General features: G+C 36.7%; 1 protein-coding gene across 2 annotated transcripts in view; it reads right to left on the bottom strand.

Annotated features, from left to right (window-relative positions):
- atp8b1 (ATPase phospholipid transporting 8B1) overlaps window positions 1-19423 on the bottom strand; it is a 70356-nt gene that overhangs the window by 21391 nt on the left and 29542 nt on the right. For both annotated transcript variants that reach the window (XM_061877131.1, XM_061877132.1), the window contains exons 5-16: window positions 17270-17368; window positions 17118-17179; window positions 16866-16938; window positions 13459-13529; window positions 12789-12871; window positions 11289-11447; window positions 9385-9473; window positions 8943-9133; window positions 4959-5043; window positions 4667-4790; window positions 1234-1277; window positions 985-1147 (exon numbers count right to left, since the gene is read on the bottom strand). In XM_061877131.1, coding sequence (XP_061733115.1) covers window positions 985-1147; window positions 1234-1277; window positions 4667-4790; window positions 4959-5043; window positions 8943-9133; window positions 9385-9473; window positions 11289-11447; window positions 12789-12871; window positions 13459-13529; window positions 16866-16938; window positions 17118-17179; window positions 17270-17368 — 1243 coding nt within the window. The remainder of the gene's footprint in view (window positions 1-984; window positions 1148-1233; window positions 1278-4666; window positions 4791-4958; window positions 5044-8942; window positions 9134-9384; window positions 9474-11288; window positions 11448-12788; window positions 12872-13458; window positions 13530-16865; window positions 16939-17117; window positions 17180-17269; window positions 17369-19423) is intronic.

Raw genomic sequence — 19423 nt, 5'->3', positions numbered from 1 at the left:
CTTACATCACACTCAAATTTTTAAGTGAAGGCCTAAATTTACCGCATGCCTTTGGTAAGCGCCGGAGTGAGAAGAGGTTTTAAAATAATTAGCGCATGCTTGTCTTTACCGCATGCCTTTGGTAAACGCTGGAGTGAGAAGAGGTTTTAAATTAATTGGCGCCATGGCGGCAATTCAAGGAAATACTGTAGTTCTGTGAAGATTATTGTCTTCTGTGCATATTTAAAGAAAGTCAATAGTGTTTTTTTATTATTGGTTTGTTGTGGTTTGTGCACTAATTGTAAGTGTCTATTGTGTTTTTTATGTTGATTTAAAAAATAAAAAAAATTAAAAAATGTTTTTATTTATTTTTTTTAAATAAAAATGAATAAAAAATTCTTCTGCGGCCCGGTACCAATCGGGCCACGGCCCGGTGGTTGGGGACCACTGATGTAGACCACTAGATAGTGTTTTAAATTGAGAAAAAAAAATCATAATATGACCCCTTTAATGCGCCTTTTGTATGAAAATAGTAGATGTTTGTAGCTAACTGTTCTTCGTTCCCTGCTTCCAGTTTGTTTTGAACTACACATTACGACTTCTGTTTCCCTGCTCGCTACCCACTAGCTTCCACGCTAGACCCTTTTTGTTTTTGCTAGCTTCCATGTTATGCTCCTTTTATTTTCTAGCTCCCATGCTAGCTCCCTTAGTTTGTTCTTGTTGTAATATTTTAATGAAATCATGTTTTCCTGCAAAATGCCTCCCTCCTTCTATGCAACTTGGGGTTCGTCACAAACCAACTCTGACAAGTTTGACACCCCTGGTATAGACCTTTGACAAATATATTCTCTTAAACCAGTATTGGTAAGTGGTAACATATGCTAGCCATTCATGGTGGTCTTAATTTTTTGGGGTAAAAAGAGCCATCTGCAAACAGCACTTTTAATAATAAAAATATGGAGAAAAAAAATGTGTTTCTAGAGTTTTTCATTGAAATCTAATTACCGGTACTCTCACTGCTCTCCACCATGACAGTGTGGCAGAGGGAGAGGAGTTTGAAGAATTCCAATGCATCTTTATCCTTTTTGGATCGCAAGCAGGCAACTAGGGAGTTGTCCATGAACTGGAATTTTTTGTCAGCATCCGCGTTCCAGCTCCAGTCCACTGGCTTTTAGGAGAAGACAAATGGCAACTCCAGTTTCAACTGATTGTGGCATCATAAGGATATATACTGGAGGAAAGACTTTATTTTACCCTTCCTCGGTCCAGATTCACTCCCTCAGCAGTGGTTGGATTGCCTGTGGAGAGAAAAGATCCTCATCATACATTGAAATATCCAAACAATTTGGAGTTCAACCAAAATGTTCTAAGCCTTAGAAGTAATACAATATAACTTGGAGATCAAACCACGTTATCATCAATTTCCAGGTATGTTAGCATTTCACAGTAACCCAACATATCGGTCTCTGCGGTTGTCTGCTGGATTGACCAAAGCTCATTGGTACAGTAAAGTTGTCTGGTACAGGTCCCCGATATTGGAACCACTACAAAAGGTACCAGGGATTGGAGAGGCAAAGTGTGACCGATTCACTAAAATAGACTCCCTCGAAATAATGTTGCAATTTTCCATAACAAAGCAAAGCCTGATAGAAAGCGTCTAAAAGGCCCACTTTTAAAAAAGTGAAAGCTCATGGCTAATTTATGTTGGATATGCCAAATGCAGTACACGCTATTGATTAGTAGGGGTCCTAAAAAAAATGTAAATTCTTCTTTATTCTAAATCGATTCATAATTTGTGTTAATCAATATTTTTTTAAGAATTTTTTTTTTTTTAAAGACATTTTTAAGCCATCTCCAGGTTGACTTGCTGTGTGTTTACATCATATGTCAGCAGTCAAAAGGTTTTGCAGCCTATAACATGTTTTGAAAAGGTTTTACTACGATTATTTGCCAAATAATTGCGAGAATCGGTTTAAATCAAGAATCGTGTTAAATCGAGAACTGATGGCGAGTTGACTTGTCATCCCAAGAATCAAAATATAGTCGAATCGTGAGGAGCACATTGATTCAAACAATTTCTTATTAGCAATTTTACATGACAAATTCAACACCTCCAACTTTGGTAATACAGAATATTACTAAGACGCATGTTACAACCAAATAACTGTTGTGTAATAAATATAATACTTGCAGAACAAACACTTTGGAGCCTTCAACAAATTTACAAATCCATCACATAACACTCATCTTAATGGCAAAGACTACTTCCCGAATTAAAGCAATGTATACTACAAATGACTCAGAAGTGGAAAAAAAACAAGATATAACAACCAAAAAAGAGGACAGACCTCCGCCAGGTGCATTAAAATGAAAAACCACATGACCAAGTACTGAAAATTGCTGAAAAGGTACCTAACCCTAGTGATGATAGCCAGAAGATGAACATAAGAACAATCTGACTGCTCAGTGTTCTATAAACCAACAATTCATGAAACATTACAAGCGTTTTGATCTCAGCAGAACCTAAAAGACTTTCATTTCAAACCCGTTCCCTCACCAATAAGAATCTGTCTTCTTTTAAGTCAGGAGTGGCAAAGGATTTACCTGCCCTCGGCATAGCCTTAAAATAAAATAAATTCATTATTAATGAGATTAGATTTTACACTCATTTGATTTGTTGGTTACAAAGTTGGTTCAGATAGCTTAAAATATGTTTTAGCATCCTTGATAGACAAAATGTATTAAAATGTCCCCTGTATCCTTCAGATCTCGGCACACTCTGTTTTTGTTTTATTATTCAATTGTTAACGTCTATTTATACTCATATGACATTAAAAAATATGTTGAAATTATACAGAAAATCATTGCCAGTGGTTTTAATAAAGTCTTCATGATAGTGACAGTTTGAATGTTGAAGAAACTAATTTACTTCACATTATTTTTCAATTATAAAAACATTGTGTTTAAGACATTTTTAAGAACAACTTGGAAGTCAACCTGTAACTGGACAAAATGGAATATAATTGTACAAAACCAGTGAAGTTGTCAAGTCGTGTAATCTGTAAATTCGTATTTTAATCTTCATGATGCACCACACATTTTCAATGGGAGACAGATCTGGACGACAGACAGGCCAGTCTAGTACCCACACTCTTTTACCATGAAGCCACGATGTTGTAACACGTGGCTTGGCATTGTATGCTGAAATAAGCAGGGGCGTCCATGATAACGTTGCTTGGATAGCAACATATGTTGTTCCAAAACATGTGTACCTTTTGGTGCCATCACAGATGTGCCTTATGCACTAATACACCCTCATAGCAGCACAGATGCTGGCTTTTGAACTTTGCGCCTATAACAATCCAGATAGTTCTTTTCCTCTTTGTTCTGGATGACACAACGTCCACAGTTTCCAAAAACAAATTTGAAATGTGGACTCATCAGAGCACAGAACACTTTGCTGAATTTCCCCAGGGATCAATAAAGTACAATCTATTCTATCTATTCTATCAGTCCATTTTAGATGAGCTCGGACCCAGTGAAGCCAGCTTCGTTTCTGGGTGTTGTTGATAAATGGCTTTCGCTTTGCATAGTAGTTTTAATTTACACTTACTAACTGTAGTTACTGACAGTGGTTTCCTGAAGTGTTCCTGAGCCCATGTGGTGATATCCTTTAAACAATGTCGCTTTTTGGTGCGGTACCGCCTGAGGGATCGACGGTCACCGGCATTCAACGTTACGTGCAGCGATTTCTCTAGACTCTCTGAACCCCTTGATGACATTACGGACCGTAGATGGTGAAATCCCTGGATTCCTTACAATAGCTCATAGAGAAACCTTCTTCTTAAACTGTTCGACAATTTGCTCACACATTTGTTCACAAAGTGGTGACCCTCCCCCCATACTCGTTTGTGAATGCATTTCATGGAAGCTGCTTTTAGACTTGGACTTCCTTTTTATTGTCATTCAAATTTGAATTTTTCAGCACAGATAAGAACGAAATTTTGTTACATAAGCTCATGGTAGTGCAGGTTAAAGAAGCAATAAGGTGCATATATGATTAAATAAATATATATCAATAATGTATTAATATGTATATATAATAAATACATATATATAAATAAATGCATAGTTTATACCCAATCATGGCACCCACCTGTTCCCAATTAGCCTGTTCACTTGTGGGATGTTCCAAATAAGTGTTTGATGAGCATTCATCAACTTTCTCAGTCTTTTTTGACACTTGTCCCAGCTTTTTTTTGAAAGCTGGCACATCCATCCATCCATCTTCTTCCGCTTATCCGAGGTCGGGTCGCGGGGGCAGCAGCCTAAGCAGGGAAACCCAGACTTCCCTTTCCCCAGCCACTTCGTCTAGCTCTTCCCGGGGGATCCCGAGGCGTTCCCAGGCCAGCCGGGAGACATAGTCTTCCCAACGTGTCCTGGGTCTTCCCCGTGGCCTCCTACCGGTTGGACGTGCCCTAAACATGAGCTAATATTTGCAAAACATATGGTTTTCCAGTACGAACGTTAAGTATCTTATCATTGCAGTCTATTCGATTGTCAATTAGGTTCAAAAGGATTAGCCAAATAATTGGATTCTGTTTTGAGTCGCGATTTACACAACAAGCCAACTTCACTGGTTTTAGTTTTTGTAAGACCGACGTAATAGGATAGAGTTAATAAGTACCATAACTGTGTCCAGAAATGGTGCATTTTTTGAACTGCATGATGTTTTGTGTCAGCGTCCCCGTCTTGTCTGAGAAGATGTACTCGATCTGTCCAAGCTGCTCGTTCAAGGTGGTGGTTCGAGCCTGTCGAGAATTGGATCAGAAAGTATCGTCATCTTCGCACACCTTCCAAAAACAAACACAGCCATTCCACACCTTTGGTAACTAAATTGGATGAAATTGACCTCAGGGAATGTGAAGTTACAGCCAAGAAGGTAGAATAGTTGGAGGCTAACTGCACTGCATGTGTACCTTTGCTGGTGTGTCTTTGTCTGCATAATACATCTGCAGGTCCCAGTTGATGAACTTACTCTGGCCGAGACGAATCACCTCCACGCTGAACACACAGCAAACAAAAATAACTACAATATTTTGCATGTGCATGGTTACTTCTGCTCTGGAGACATTTGCATGAACACAGTTTTATTTATTGGACATTTCACTGAATCGGTACTATTTGCATCTTCAGGAAATAAAATGTAAAAAAGCACAATTAAATAACTGAATACATTGTTTTAAGCAAAAAGCACCACACATTCATCTGATTGCATATTTAATAAACAATTACATTTCAACTACCCTGAATAAAAGTAGACTTTACCAAGAAATGAAATTATTTAAATCCTTTATAGATATATTTTTTACATAATTGTGATACTCCTCATCCCAACTGTACTTTCAGTTTTTTGTTAAAAAAAGACATCGTAATAATTCACATTTTAGTCGTGTCCGTTATCCTAAAACATTGATTCTAGAACTTTTTTTAGAAAACACAGGGCTCTCCAAGAACCACCATGATGTCTAATTTAAAAAAAAGTAGTGTAGTAGGCCTAACTTTTGATTAAAACAAGGCATAGTTGTTGTTTTTTTTAACAAGTATTACCTCCCTGCTTGGCACGCAGCATCAAGGGTTGGAATTGGAGATTAAATCACCAAAAATGATTCCCGGGCGCTGCCACCGCTGCTGCTCACTGCTCCCCTCACCTCCCAGGGGGTAATTGAGGTTGGTGGGTCAAATGTAGAGAATAATTTTGTGCGTGACAATCATTGTCACTTTAACTTTAACTTATATTTAATTTTTTTGACCACTGTATAATTACACATAGTTTGAACAGTAACACTGTGTTTGGACATACTACAATAAAACCCTGTACTTGAAATAATGAAACAAATCAAATTCATCACACCTAAAATTTCAATAAACATTTTAATAAAAATTAAAAAGTTAAATAAAACTGTCCTGTACCCGGAAGCACTTGCAAACTTTTAAAAATAATTACCTTGAATTATATCTCCTTTCATTTTCTTGTCATTGCTTAATAAGATATTTTGGAGTGTTTTCCGTGGTTTTAATATATTTTTTAAATATTTTATTTATATTGTAACGAACTGGGTACAGTGTTATGTTATGTTCAACATTTAGTGGTTTATTATTTACTTTAACGGACGTTTGTTTTTCCCACGGCCATGAAGGCATCATTGTTACAAGCAGCTTTCTCTGCTAATGTTCCTCTTTGTTTACATGTGTTCTGTGTGTTGATTGGCTGGCAGGACGGTCAAGGACAGACGTAAGCGGAGAATGAGGAGAATTGTTGAGGGATAGAAATGACTGAGTAAGGCAGTTCTGATCGTTTGTATACAATTTTTTTGTAAAATCAGTGTAATTTGCTTCGTGTCAACATGCATATTCAATTCTAAAAACCTTTCAGTCCTGTTACTCAAATGAGTCATCTTCTTCTTAAGATGAAATGGGCCAAAACACATTTTAAAGGGGAACATTATCACAATTTCAAAAGGGTTAAAAACAATAAAAATCAGTTCCCAGTGGCTTGTTGTATTTTTTGAAGTTTTTTTCCGGAATATCTCTAAATAAAGCTTTAAAGTGCCTTTTTTTTGCTCTCTGCGAAGACACTGTCCATTTCCCTGTGACGTCACACAGTGCTGCCAATGTAAACAAACAACGGCGAATACCACAGCAAGATATAGCGACATTAGCTCGGATTCAAACTCGGATTTCAGCGACTTAAGCCATTCAACAGATTACGCATGTATTGAAACAGATGGTTGGAGTATGAAAATATTGAAGAAGAAACTGAAGCTATTGAGTGAATAGCTATTGACGCTATTCATAGCCATAACATGGCCGAATAGCTGCGTTAGCATCGCCGGTAAAATGTGCAGACCAAACGATCAGGACTTTCACATCTTGTGAAACTGGAGCAACTTAAATCCGTCGATTGGTAAGTGTTTGTTTCGCATTAAATGTGGGTGGAAGGAAACGTAATATAGTTGCAAATGCATCTGCAGGTTATCCATACATCTCTGTGCCATGTCTGCTTTAGCACCGCCGGTAAATAGCATGTTAGCATCGATTAGCATAGCATGTTAGCATCGATTAACTGGCAGTCAACATCAACAAAACTCACCTTTGTGATTACTGTGACTATCGTTACAAATGCATCTGCAGGTTATCCATACATCTCTGTGCCATGTCTGCCTTAGCACCGCCGGTAAATAGCATGTTAGCATCGATTAGCGTAGCATGTTAGCATCGATTAACTGGCAGTCACGCCGCGACCAAATATGTCTGATTAGCAAATAAGTCAACATCAACAAAACTCACCTTTGTGATTTCGTTGAATTTATCATTGCAAATGCATCTGCAGGTTATCCATACATCTCTGTGCCATGTCTGTCATCGCCGGTAAAATGTGGAGACACTTTGGTACATTTAACGGGGGTCTGGCGGCAGACACTTTGGCATCTTGGGGCCAGTGGTGCAACTTGAATCCCTCCCTGTTAGTGTTGTTACACCCTCCGACAACACATCGACGAGGCATGATGTCTCCAAGGTTCCAAAAATTAGTCGAAAAAACGGAAAATAACAGAGCTGAGACCCAATGTTTACAATGGGTTGAAAATGAAAATGGCGGGTGTGTTACCTCGGCGACGTCACATTCTGACGTCATCCCCTCCAGAGCGATAAACAGATAGGCGTCTAATTCGCCAAAATTCACCCATTTAGAGTTCGGAAAATCGGTTTAAAAAATATATGGTCTTTTTTCTGCACCATCAAGGTATATATTGACGCTTACATAGGTCTGCTGATAATGTTCCCCTTTAATTCCAACACTGAAGAAGAAGAATTTGAGGGATTGGTGGATGAGGAATAACTTCATAAAGTGAGCTTTACATGTTTATTTTGTGTGTTGTGTGACATTATCCTTTGAGCAACGTTGAGTTATCGATATATTATTGCTTTGCACTATTTCCACTGTTACTATAATGTGATTGCAGTAACCTTTGTTTTATCGTTACAGTATCAGACTGTTTTTTACCTGTTTATTGAATCGGGGAAAATAATAAAACAACTGTTTATTCGGAGTTGTCAGAAGGCTGGTTTGTAATCTATTAATAAAGTTTGACTGACCTGACTGTTTTGTTGACATTCCCTTTAACGCAGCTCCATCTGAAGCAGGGGTAGGGAACCTATGGCTCTAGAACCAGATGTGGCTCTTTTGATGACTGCATCTGGCTCTCAGATAAATATTAGCTGACATTGCTTAACACGATAAGTAATGAATAATTCCGCTGGTAATAAATAACGTTCAAAATATAAAACATTCTCATGCATTTTAATCCATCCATTTGGTTTCTACCGCTCCTGTTCAAGAAGTCGCATTAATGGTAAGAAGTATTTTATTTATTGTTGGTTCGCTTCAGAATAATAATGTTATTAAAAGGAATAATAGACTTATTTATACTCTAAAAATATTGGTCTTACATAAAAATGCATGCATTTAGTTGTATTCAGTCTTTAAAAAAGTATTATATGGCTCTCACGGAAATACTTTTTAAAATATTTGGCTTGTATGTCTCTCTCAGCCAAAAAGGTTCCCGACCCCTGATCTAAAGGATGCATAACGTAACCCCAGCCTCTACTGTAGCATCTATTCTATGCGCCTTATATATGAACACAGTTTTAAAATAGGCCATTCATTGAAGGTGCGCCTTATATTCCGGAAAATATGGTAGTTCAATAAGTGTATTATCACACAAAGTTGAAAAAAACGTATAATTTGAGAGTTACAAGTAAAATTAGTGGAATGTCTCCTGTTTGATTGTCACAGTTTTTGCATTGTGGGTACACAAAAAGTACCAAACCAGTTTCCACAAAACTGTTTTGAGGGTTGAAAGGGTCATGAAGTATTAATGGCGGTGTTGTGTGTGACTGACCTGACGTAGAGTGAAATAGGCACCATGGTGTTCAGAACAATGATGTAACCCCAGAAGCTGAGGAACCCCCTGTAGGAGGTACTATCTTCTCTTCCGTCATATAAATACCAGGCGTTGGCGCCGATTTCCTCAAACCAGAAGCTGTGACCGATGGCAAGTCCTGCTGACACCAGGAGGAGGAGGACAAAGATCTGCAGGAACAGAAGATAAATATAATTATTGATATATGCTGTCAACTAAATGGTTTTATTAGCTGTGAACTAAATATATCATAAGTCATATTTAATTATCAAATCAATTTCAATACTGAGAATTGTTAATCAATTACGCCAATATCTGGACAACACACTATGTCTATGTAACAAGTTGTAACACGTTCTTTATTTACAACCGCTGACAAGTAATAGCTAAGAAAAAACAAAACCTTAATATTTAGACTCACGGTGTAGACCATATAGTTCATCAGCTCGTCAATTTTGGTCCTCTTGAATCGTGTCTTTCCTCCATTTCTCATGATCTTTGTGTCAGCACCTTCAGAAACAATTGATATTAGGAAATGTAAATTTTTTTACTCTTCTGTATAAAACAATTAAATACCTAATCATATTTGTAAAATCATCATTCATATATAATATTATTATCAAAGGCCTACTGAAAGCCACTACTAGCGACCACGCAGTCTGATAGTTTATATATCAATGATGAAATATTAACATTGCAACACATGCCAATACGGCCGCTTTAGTTTACTAAATTGAAATTTTAAATTTCGCGCGGAAGTATCATGCTAAAACGTCGCGGTATGATGACGCATGCGTGTGACGTCACGCATTGTAGAGGACATTTTGTCCCAGCACCGTTCACAGCTATAAGTCGTCCGTTTTCATCGCATAATTCCACAGTATTCTGGACATCTGTGTTGCTGAATCTTGTGCAATTTGTTCAATGAATAATGGAGACGTCAAAGAAGAAAGCTGTAGGTGGGAAGCGGTGTATTGCGGCCGCCTTTAGCAACACAAACACAGCCGGTGTTTCATTGTTTACATTCCCGAAAGATGACAGTCAAGCTTTACTATGGAACAGAGCGGTCAAGCGAACACGGTTGGATTTGACCACACACACAAAGTACAGTGTATTATGCAGCGATCATTTCGAAAGATCGTGTTTCGAAGAAGGTCCCTTGCGAAGGGCAGAGATGGGCATCGCCACCACCTGTTGACTGGTGCTGAAGAAAGGGGCGGGGCCGACAGGTACGACCATATAATCTCACTAAAACACTAGTAATACAATAAGCAGGTAAGGAATTTTCCAGAATTATCCTTGTAAATTTGTCTAATAACATCTGAATCGCTCCCACTGTATAGTCTTTTTTTTCCCCCTAGTCCTTCACTCTCACTTTCCGCATCCACAAATCTTTCATCCTCGCTCAAACTAATGGGGAAATTGTCGCTTTCTCGGTCCGAATCGTTCTAGCTGCTGGTTGCCATGATTGTAAACAATGTTGAGATGTGAGGAGCTCCACAACCCGTGACATCACGCGCACATCGTCTGCTACTTCCGGTACAGGCAAGGCTTTTTTATTAGCGGCCAAAAGTTACAAACTTTATCGTGGATGTTCTCTACTAAATCCTTTCAGCAAAAATATGGCAATATTGGGAAATGATGAAGTATGACACATAGAATGGAGCTGCTATCCCCGTTTAAATAAGAACATCTCATTTCAGTAGGCCTTTAAACAGAATACAATGCTGCCAAACAGTTAACTTTTTTAATCAGATTAATCCCAGGGTGTCTTTGGACCAACATCAATTAATCATGACTAAATTAAATTCATTTAAGTATGTATTAATAATGCTTAAATTAGCATGAATATGAAAATAGCACAAAAATCAGCCAAAGGCGATAAACCCGGCCATCGAAAAAGAAAACTACCGCCGCATGGAATGAAAATACATCACGAAGAAAAGGAGAAGGACGAAGACTAGGCTTAATGACCTCTCTGGTAGGCTCCTGTGTGATGTTGCAGGCACTGTCTTTTCTTAAATTTGTGAATGAACTCAAGCGCCCGTGTAAATATTTCATGTTTCAATGTGTGTATCTGCAGTTTATTGACTTGTGCAACCAATATATGTACAAAATAAAATTAGATCAGTGCAGCTTTTATTTAGGTGCGATCTACTGCACAAAAATAGAAATAGGACAATTGTAATGAACTAAAATGTATTAATTTTATTTGCAATTTAATATTTCATGTATAATTATAATTTAAAATGTTGTTTAATAAATACTAAATGTAACATGCAATTGGAATTACTGTTAGTTGGTATATTTAAATGATGTTCAGACCTGCAAAGATGACCAGTCCGTGGCATACTTCCGTATTTCTGATCTTGCAACCACGGAGCAGTATGTTGTCCAGATCCAAGGGATAGCGGTCAGTCTTCCATTGCATGACCCCGGTGAACTTATCCAGACGGTTGTTGGGCTCCTCGCATTCAATCATGGCTACGAAAGATATTGAAGCAAAAAAAAATTACTTTCTTCACTACAGTATTATATTACTTAAACTTAAATACATATTCTCAGATCATGTCTAGAATACATATTCTTAGATCATGTCTACAATAAAAATCTAGTGAAGAAATATTTGACTAAATATTGTTGTTGGAAGGTGCAAACATTTAATGAAAACTTTTCTGTAAAGTAAATCCTCAAAAAAAAGAGATGAGGATTTTAATGTATTTATATGTCAGATTTAAACATAATGCATGTGTGCATCAACCTCACAGGACAAAGACTGACTTGTTTGTCCTTCCAGTATTAATGTTGCCCAATTTTGGTCATATTTTTGGCGAATAACTCCATTACACATGATTTTTCCTGCGAGGGTTTTTTTTCATGTTAAAGTTCAAAGTTCAATTCTTTGACAGGTGCACGATACTCTGGCAGTTATTTCACAATACCCTAAAGCAAGGCAAGGCATGGCAATAAATATATATACACACATATATACATATACATATACATATATATATATATATATATATATATATATATATATATATATATATATATATATATATATATATATATATATATATACATACATACATACATACACACACACACACATATATATATATACACATATATATACAAATATACACATATATACAGATATATATACACATATGTACATACATGTATACACATATGTATATACATATATACACATATGTGTATATATATATATATATATATATATACACATATACACACACATATATGTATACACATATATACAAATATATACATATATGTATATACATATATACACATATGTATATACATATATACACATATGTATATACATGTATACACATATGTATATACATATATACACATATGTATATATATATATATATACACATATACACACACATATATGTATATACATATATACACATATATATACACATATGTATATACATATATACACATATGTATATACATATATACACATATGTATATACATATATACACATATACATATACATATATACACATATATACACATATGTATATACATATATACACATACATATATACACATATACATATATACACATATACATATAAACACATATACATATATATATATATATATATATATATACTCACATATAAACATAGATACACATACAATACATGCACACAAAAATATGTTTTTAATGACCTTCAAAAACCTCTGGAAATTTTTGGCTTTGAAGATAAGTAAAATCAAATGTCCCCAGAGAGTTAAAACAATGTAACTTTAAAAAAAATGTTACAATATGCAGGAGTCACCATCAAACTGAGCCAGCTGACGTTCCTCCTGGAGTCTCTCATCAGTCACTCGGAGTCCCAACTTAAACTTCAAATTGGTTTCTCTGAGAATAAAACATAAGCAAAGAAGATCAAATGGAGAATAGAGAGATTAACAAACCAAAAGTGAGTGAATGATCTGTTTCTGTTAAGTATCTGGTTTGACATCGAGTAAGACCAAAGAATCACAAAAGTCATAAAGTCCAGATTTAAACTCTCTTGACAGGTAATTGCAAAGATGTTTGTTCAAAACATACGGGGATCGCTTTGTTATTCTAATCTTGCTTAATTATCAGTTTGTACTGTTTTTCCCCACACCTTGGCTTGACCATATACCTCACCTGAGTCATTTGTCTTAATTCACTCAGCTGTCCTACTTCCTCAGTTGCTAACTGTTTTACTATTATGAACAAACTACTGATGTTTGTGTACGGTTAATTTTGGTTGTCTATGGTTGGGGGCTGAATAAGTTATTATTATTGTTCACACTATGTTTTGATTTGTCTTTGTCTCCATTTTATTATAAAACTTTCTGTAAACATTTCCTTCTGGCAAAAAGATACAAATATTTGATGTAAAAAAAGAAAATCAAATTTTTACAAAACCGTTATTTTACCTGGGGAGTTTCTAATTGAAGAAATGGGGAACTCACCCGTCAAGCTCTGCCGTTTCCACGTAGCAAAGGCTGTTTGGGTTTGAGCTGGAAAGCAGCAAAATGTCCGCCTGTGAGGAACAGAAGAAAACAACACAATCTGAGCCACTTGACAACGCACAACTTGTAGACCAGCAAGTACTTTTGTGTATTCTCAGGGCGTTGAAACTGATCGCAACTGAACTATGCAATTTCTCTTAGAAGTCTTCATCATCAGTTCTTGCCCTAGGACTGTCTCCCCCGTAGAGAATAAATATGTTCCGGCATCATCCTCTCAGATGAGAGATATCCCACCAAAGGCTTCATCAGTTAAGGCTCTCCGACTTCGACGGGATAGCTCTCTTCTGAAGGGACGATGCTGGAACATATTTATTCTCTAAGGTGGAGACAGTCTGAGAGCATTAAGGGATTAATCATATGCAATAATTTCATATAACTTATTTACAGTTTAGCACAGGATGACAAACATGCGGCACACATCACCAAACAGGTGTTTTGCCTGCATTTTTAAATGAAAGAAACTGCTGTTCTAAATGTGTCCACTGGATGTCGCAATACCAATTCTGTTGGGCAAGTAAATAGTTCATACCAGGGCGAGCATACAGTATACAGAGTAATAAGTACAATATAAAGCGGGGTTTTAAAACAAACAAGAGTACAATAAACACTGAAAATGCTGCACAGTTCTGTGGCAATTATTGTCTTCTGTGCAAATTGAAAAAGGGAAGAATGGAAGTAACAAATGAGGTAGTTAAAACATAGAATCATTTTATTTGTGTTTTATTTTTGTTGTTTGTTCTAATCTAGACAGGCTGGGACTTAAAATCAGAGGTGGGTAGAGTAGCCAGAAATTGTACTCAAGTAAGAGTACTGTTACTTTAGAGATGTATTACTCAAGTAAAAGTATGGAGTAGTCACCCAAATATTTACTTGAGTAAAAGTAAAAAGTATATTGTGAAAAAACTACTCAAGTACTGAGTAACTGATGAGTAACCTGTTTGTTTAAAGATGACGGCAACAAGTAATGCACAAAAACATAAACATAGCAATGAACAAATTCACAGCCAGGAGTATCTCTTAAGCAACTAAAACAATAATATATATTAAATAATATATATTTGGTTTTACACTGTATTGGAAAAAAAAATTGAAAATGAATTTTACCTTTGCAAGCTCATTATACTATTGGCTAAGTTTTATATTCATAAATGTAAGTTTCTCAATACCCGACCTGTTTTTTATGCCTTTAAAAGGATTTAGAACTCCAAATTAAAACAGTCTACCTCTAACAAGCAAAAAGCTGTGAAAACGATGATGCTGTGTTCCAAATCTAAGTTATTTATTGAGATTGAGTGAGCCCATGGCTTTGCACTTTGTTTATTTTATATACATATTTTTTTTGCATTCTATTTTAGTTACTTTGAATTTACATCCTCCTGGCGCTGTTTTGTACGTTTTTTATACTGTTTTGTACTGTTTTTGTACTGACTTTGATTATTATTGTCAACTGTTTGTAAATGTTGACATTTATAAATAAAGGTTTAAAAAAAAAAAAGTGTGCAGTTAATCATGTGACCGCCGGGCTCTGTTTGATTGGTGAAACGGAGTCAAACGTCACCAGTGACTGCATTTGATTGGTGAAACGGAGTCAAAGGTCACCAGTGACTGCATTTGATTGGTGAAACGGAGTCAAAGGTCACCAGTGACTGCATTTGATTGGTGAAACGGAGTCAAACGTCACCAGTGACTGCATTTGATTGGTGAAACGGAGTCAAAGGTCACCAGTGACTGCATTTGATTGGTGAAACAGAGTCAAAGGTCACCAGTGACTGCATTTGATTGGTGAAACGCAGGCATGTGAGATCCTACTTTGAAGGTGTGTTTGACAAACAAAACAAACAAAGCGTGCATTAACAGATCGATAAAAATCAGTAGCGAGTAGCGAGCTGAATGTAGATAAATGGAGAGGAGTAAAAGTAGCGTTTCTTCTCTATAAATATACTCAAGTAAAAGTATGTTGCATTAAAACTACTCTTAGAAGTACAATTTATCTCAAAAGTTACTTAAGTGATTGTAACATAGTAAATATAGCGCGTTACTACCCACCGCTGCTTAAAATTGTATTAATTTGTCGATACACTGACATGAAATCTAGGTTAATTGTGTTCTTCGTGGTGTTTTTGAAACAGCACCATTTTTTCTTTCAGAATTGAACTAACTTGAAGTGTTTTGTCCAGAGGATTATTTGCTCGTTATTTCGGGTCAAAGTAAAACAAAGAAAACAATCTGAACTTGTCCTATTTGTATTTTTAAGTTATCATGCCATGATTTAACTGGTTGGGCCCACGTGGTTATAGAAGTTTGTCCATGCTATGAAACTTTGTTCTGAACAGTCCAGTTTCAGTCGATTTGATAGCCTGGGAAGACAATGACCTGATGAATGAGAATATTCACAGGCATACCTTGTTTATACTTTTAGGAGGCCTTATTTAACAGATTAGGTAAGATACTTTATACCGTACATAGAATTGACTCAGAGCAAGGGTGCGCAAAACTCCCACCACCCCACCTTCAACAGACATGTATGGGAAAATTATAGGATAGAAGGTATACTGTTTGGATAAATTTTGTGCACTAAATATGTTAAACCATTTCAATGGAGATCAATAGTACAACCAGCTTCGACATCTTGTCTTGGTGTTATAGTTGACAAAACAGTGTAATATCTCTCATAAACAAAGCATTTATTGTACTTTTACAATGAATCAAAAGCCAATTTTCATGTAAATCCTCCGCCAGGAAGTTATGCATATTATTATGCAGGCTACTTTTTGTAAGTTAGGTACTTAATAAGTTAGCAACATACTCTGCCAGCAGATTTTGATAAAACTTTTAGGACATTTTAGAAATGTGTAAAGGAACAAGTGATCATTTGTACTACAGTACCTTATGATTACGTTACGTGGCTCAACTTCTGTGCGTGTGTATGTATGTATGTATGCATGTATGCATGTATGCATGTATGCATGTATGTATGTATGTATGTATGCATGTATGTATGTAAGCGGTGCTGCCTCCACCCACAGAGACTGGGGGAATGGATGATTGACAAGAACATTTAATGCGTTTCTTGCATTCTGGTATAGAACAAAAGCAACATGGCTCAAAAAGATATGGGTGAATTTTAATGAACCTTTTAGAAAGTTCCAGAAATGGGATAAAGAACAAGTGATTATACTTTGGGGGTGATCCGGCTCAGTGTCTGGATTCCAGACACATTCGAGGGGCACAGAGGTCTTTGCCCCTTGAATGTGTTTCTAGTTCATTCTGCAACCTTTATGAATCCATCCATGAAACTATCAAATCAAGCACTGTGTAAAAAAAGTATATTTTTGTAAATACCGTACCGGAATAAAGTCATTTTTCTTCATACGAACAACATCTCCGACCTGGATGTCCCTCCACTTTGACGCTTGAAACCTGAGAAAATATCAAAAGATAATGCAGCATGTAAAGTTTAAAGTTTGTATGTAAAGTAAGTCTGATGTGACAATAAATACATCAAACATTTGAGAAAAAATGAGGACTACTTCAGTGTTACGGAGGTATTAATTATTTATGGATGAGGACAACGAATGGGAAATTAAACTCATTCTGACCTGCCGTCTAGCAAGACCTCACATTTCCGGTTATTAATCTCCTTGTCCATTCGATGCCGAGCCTGGAGGAAAAGAAACCAGATAGAACTTACTTGCTTTTTGTGAGTAGTGTAATCAAGCAAGAACGGGAATGTGTTTGTTGACGTTCTTACAAGATCATCCACCAGGTCTTTGATGGCCGTCACCCCCAAAACCACGACCAGAGGAATCAGAGTGGTGTACCAAGGCAGAGTGGTGATAGCTGGAATAGACTGACGGAAAAAGGCAAAATGATGGCATTTTGTTTGCAGATGAGGACAACTCACACTTGAGCAGAAATATTTCAATGTTGAAGTCCTCTTTTTGTTTGTCCTAAGACTGAATTGTACTGTTTGACCTTATAAAAAAATAAAAAAGCAATAGCTATTCAGTTTTACCTTGAACTCCTTACTATTTGAACCCTGTATTGTTGTGCACTGACTGATTTTAACACCAACACAAACTACCAGTTCTAACAATGATCAATAACAAAGTTTGAAGGCAACACTGCACCATTTTATTAGCTTATATCAGGGATCCTCATTGGTTTTTGACAAGCATACTATGCCATTAAAACATGTGACGCGCATGTGAAGGATGAAGGTGTCGAAGTCATTGCTGACACTGCTTTTATTAATCGAGATGATGCATGTTGACCCACTGGAGTCACAGTAGAGACCAAAGGTTTGGACACACCTTCTCCTCATTCAATGGATTTTATTTATTTTCATGACTATTTACATTGTAGATTTTCACTAAAGGCATTGTCCCTATAAATGAGCACATGTGGAGCTATGTACTTAACAAAAAAAGGTGTAATCAAGTCAAATCAAGTCTATTTCATTTATATAGCACGTTTACACCAACTTTTAAATTGAACCAAAGTGTTTCTTAAGTTAAAAAAAGCATAGAGCAAAAAAATAAAAAAAATAAAACATGTTTTATATTCCAGGTTCTTCAAAATAGACACTCCTTGCTCTGATTACTGCTTTGCACACTCTTGGCATTCTCTCCATGAGCTTCAAGAGGTAGTCACCTGAAATGGTTGTCACTTCATAGGTGTCATTGTTTTGATGCCTTCAGTGACTATCTACAACTAAATAGTCATGAAAATAAAAAAAATCCATTGAATGAGAAAGTGTGTCCAAACGTTAGGCCTGTACTTTATGTCCGGCAAATTGCAAGGAACGCAAGCAACGAGTCTCACAAATGACATACGTCCCTCAGGCTCTAAGCCATTCATCTTCGCCTCCAAGTACCGTTATCACTGGAGGACTAGCAGATGAGGAAAAGCTAAATATGCTACACTCCACAGTAGGGGTGTAACGGTACGTGTACTTGTATTGAACCGTTTCGGTACGGGGGTTTCGGTTCGGCACACGGGCGTATCGAACGAGTTTAGAAGCAGAAGTCTTCACAAGCTGCTCTGCTTTCTGCCTCTGTGGCTCTGTCTCAGCAGCAAGCGTTGTCCCGCCCACACAACCATCTGATTGGTTACATACAAAAACAATCAGCAGTGCGTATTCAGAGCGATGTAACAGCCAATCCAGTGCGTATTCAGACTTCAGAACGATGTAGTCAATGCTTTAGCGTCGAGCAAAGATATTCGTCTAGCAGGGGAGCAGCGCACTCTACCCAAATTATACAAAACACTTCCCAGTCACAACTATTACAAACATCACTATGAGCCCGTTGACTTTCTAGAAAATTAAACTGCAGCTCAGCTCGCTCACAGTATAGGCTTGAGGTGAGGGCTAATTAGCTTTTAGCGTAACGTTAGCTCATTTTGCTGTGTGTGTGTGTGTGTGTGTGTGTGTGTGTTTTAGGGGGAGCAAAGCCCTGTCTGTCTGTTATTTCATTGAACTCCATTGTGTTTAGGGATGAATAGTCTCTCCTGTTGCAATTGTACTATTTTTTCAGCTATAGTTACATTAATCATTAGTAATGTAGCAGCGTAGTTTTGAATAGCAGGGTCCCTGCTATCACATGTTGATAAAAATACAACATTTACATAATAAAAGTCAACTACAGGCTTCCCAAATGCTGTAATAAATTAAGCATGATGAGTTGACTTGAAACTGTTTAATGTTGTACTTCTTATATGTAGAAGAAAGGTTGTTTTGTTTTATTTAATCAAAGCAACAACTTGAGGCAGTTTAATGTGGATTAACGTGGGCAGAATTATTATAGTGTTCCCAATGTTAAAAGGATAAAGCCATTGTTTACAAATTTGGTAAATAAATAACCCAAGAATTTATATTTTGTTGTTTTCTTACTGTACTGAAAAT

Source organism: Nerophis ophidion, linkage group LG17 (genome assembly GCF_033978795.1).
Source record: "Nerophis ophidion isolate RoL-2023_Sa linkage group LG17, RoL_Noph_v1.0, whole genome shotgun sequence".
Classification (NCBI taxonomy): domain Eukaryota; kingdom Metazoa; phylum Chordata; class Actinopteri; order Syngnathiformes; family Syngnathidae; genus Nerophis; species Nerophis ophidion.
The sequence above is the reverse complement of the archived record's forward strand: the minus strand, read 5'-3'. Positions and strand labels throughout refer to the sequence as shown.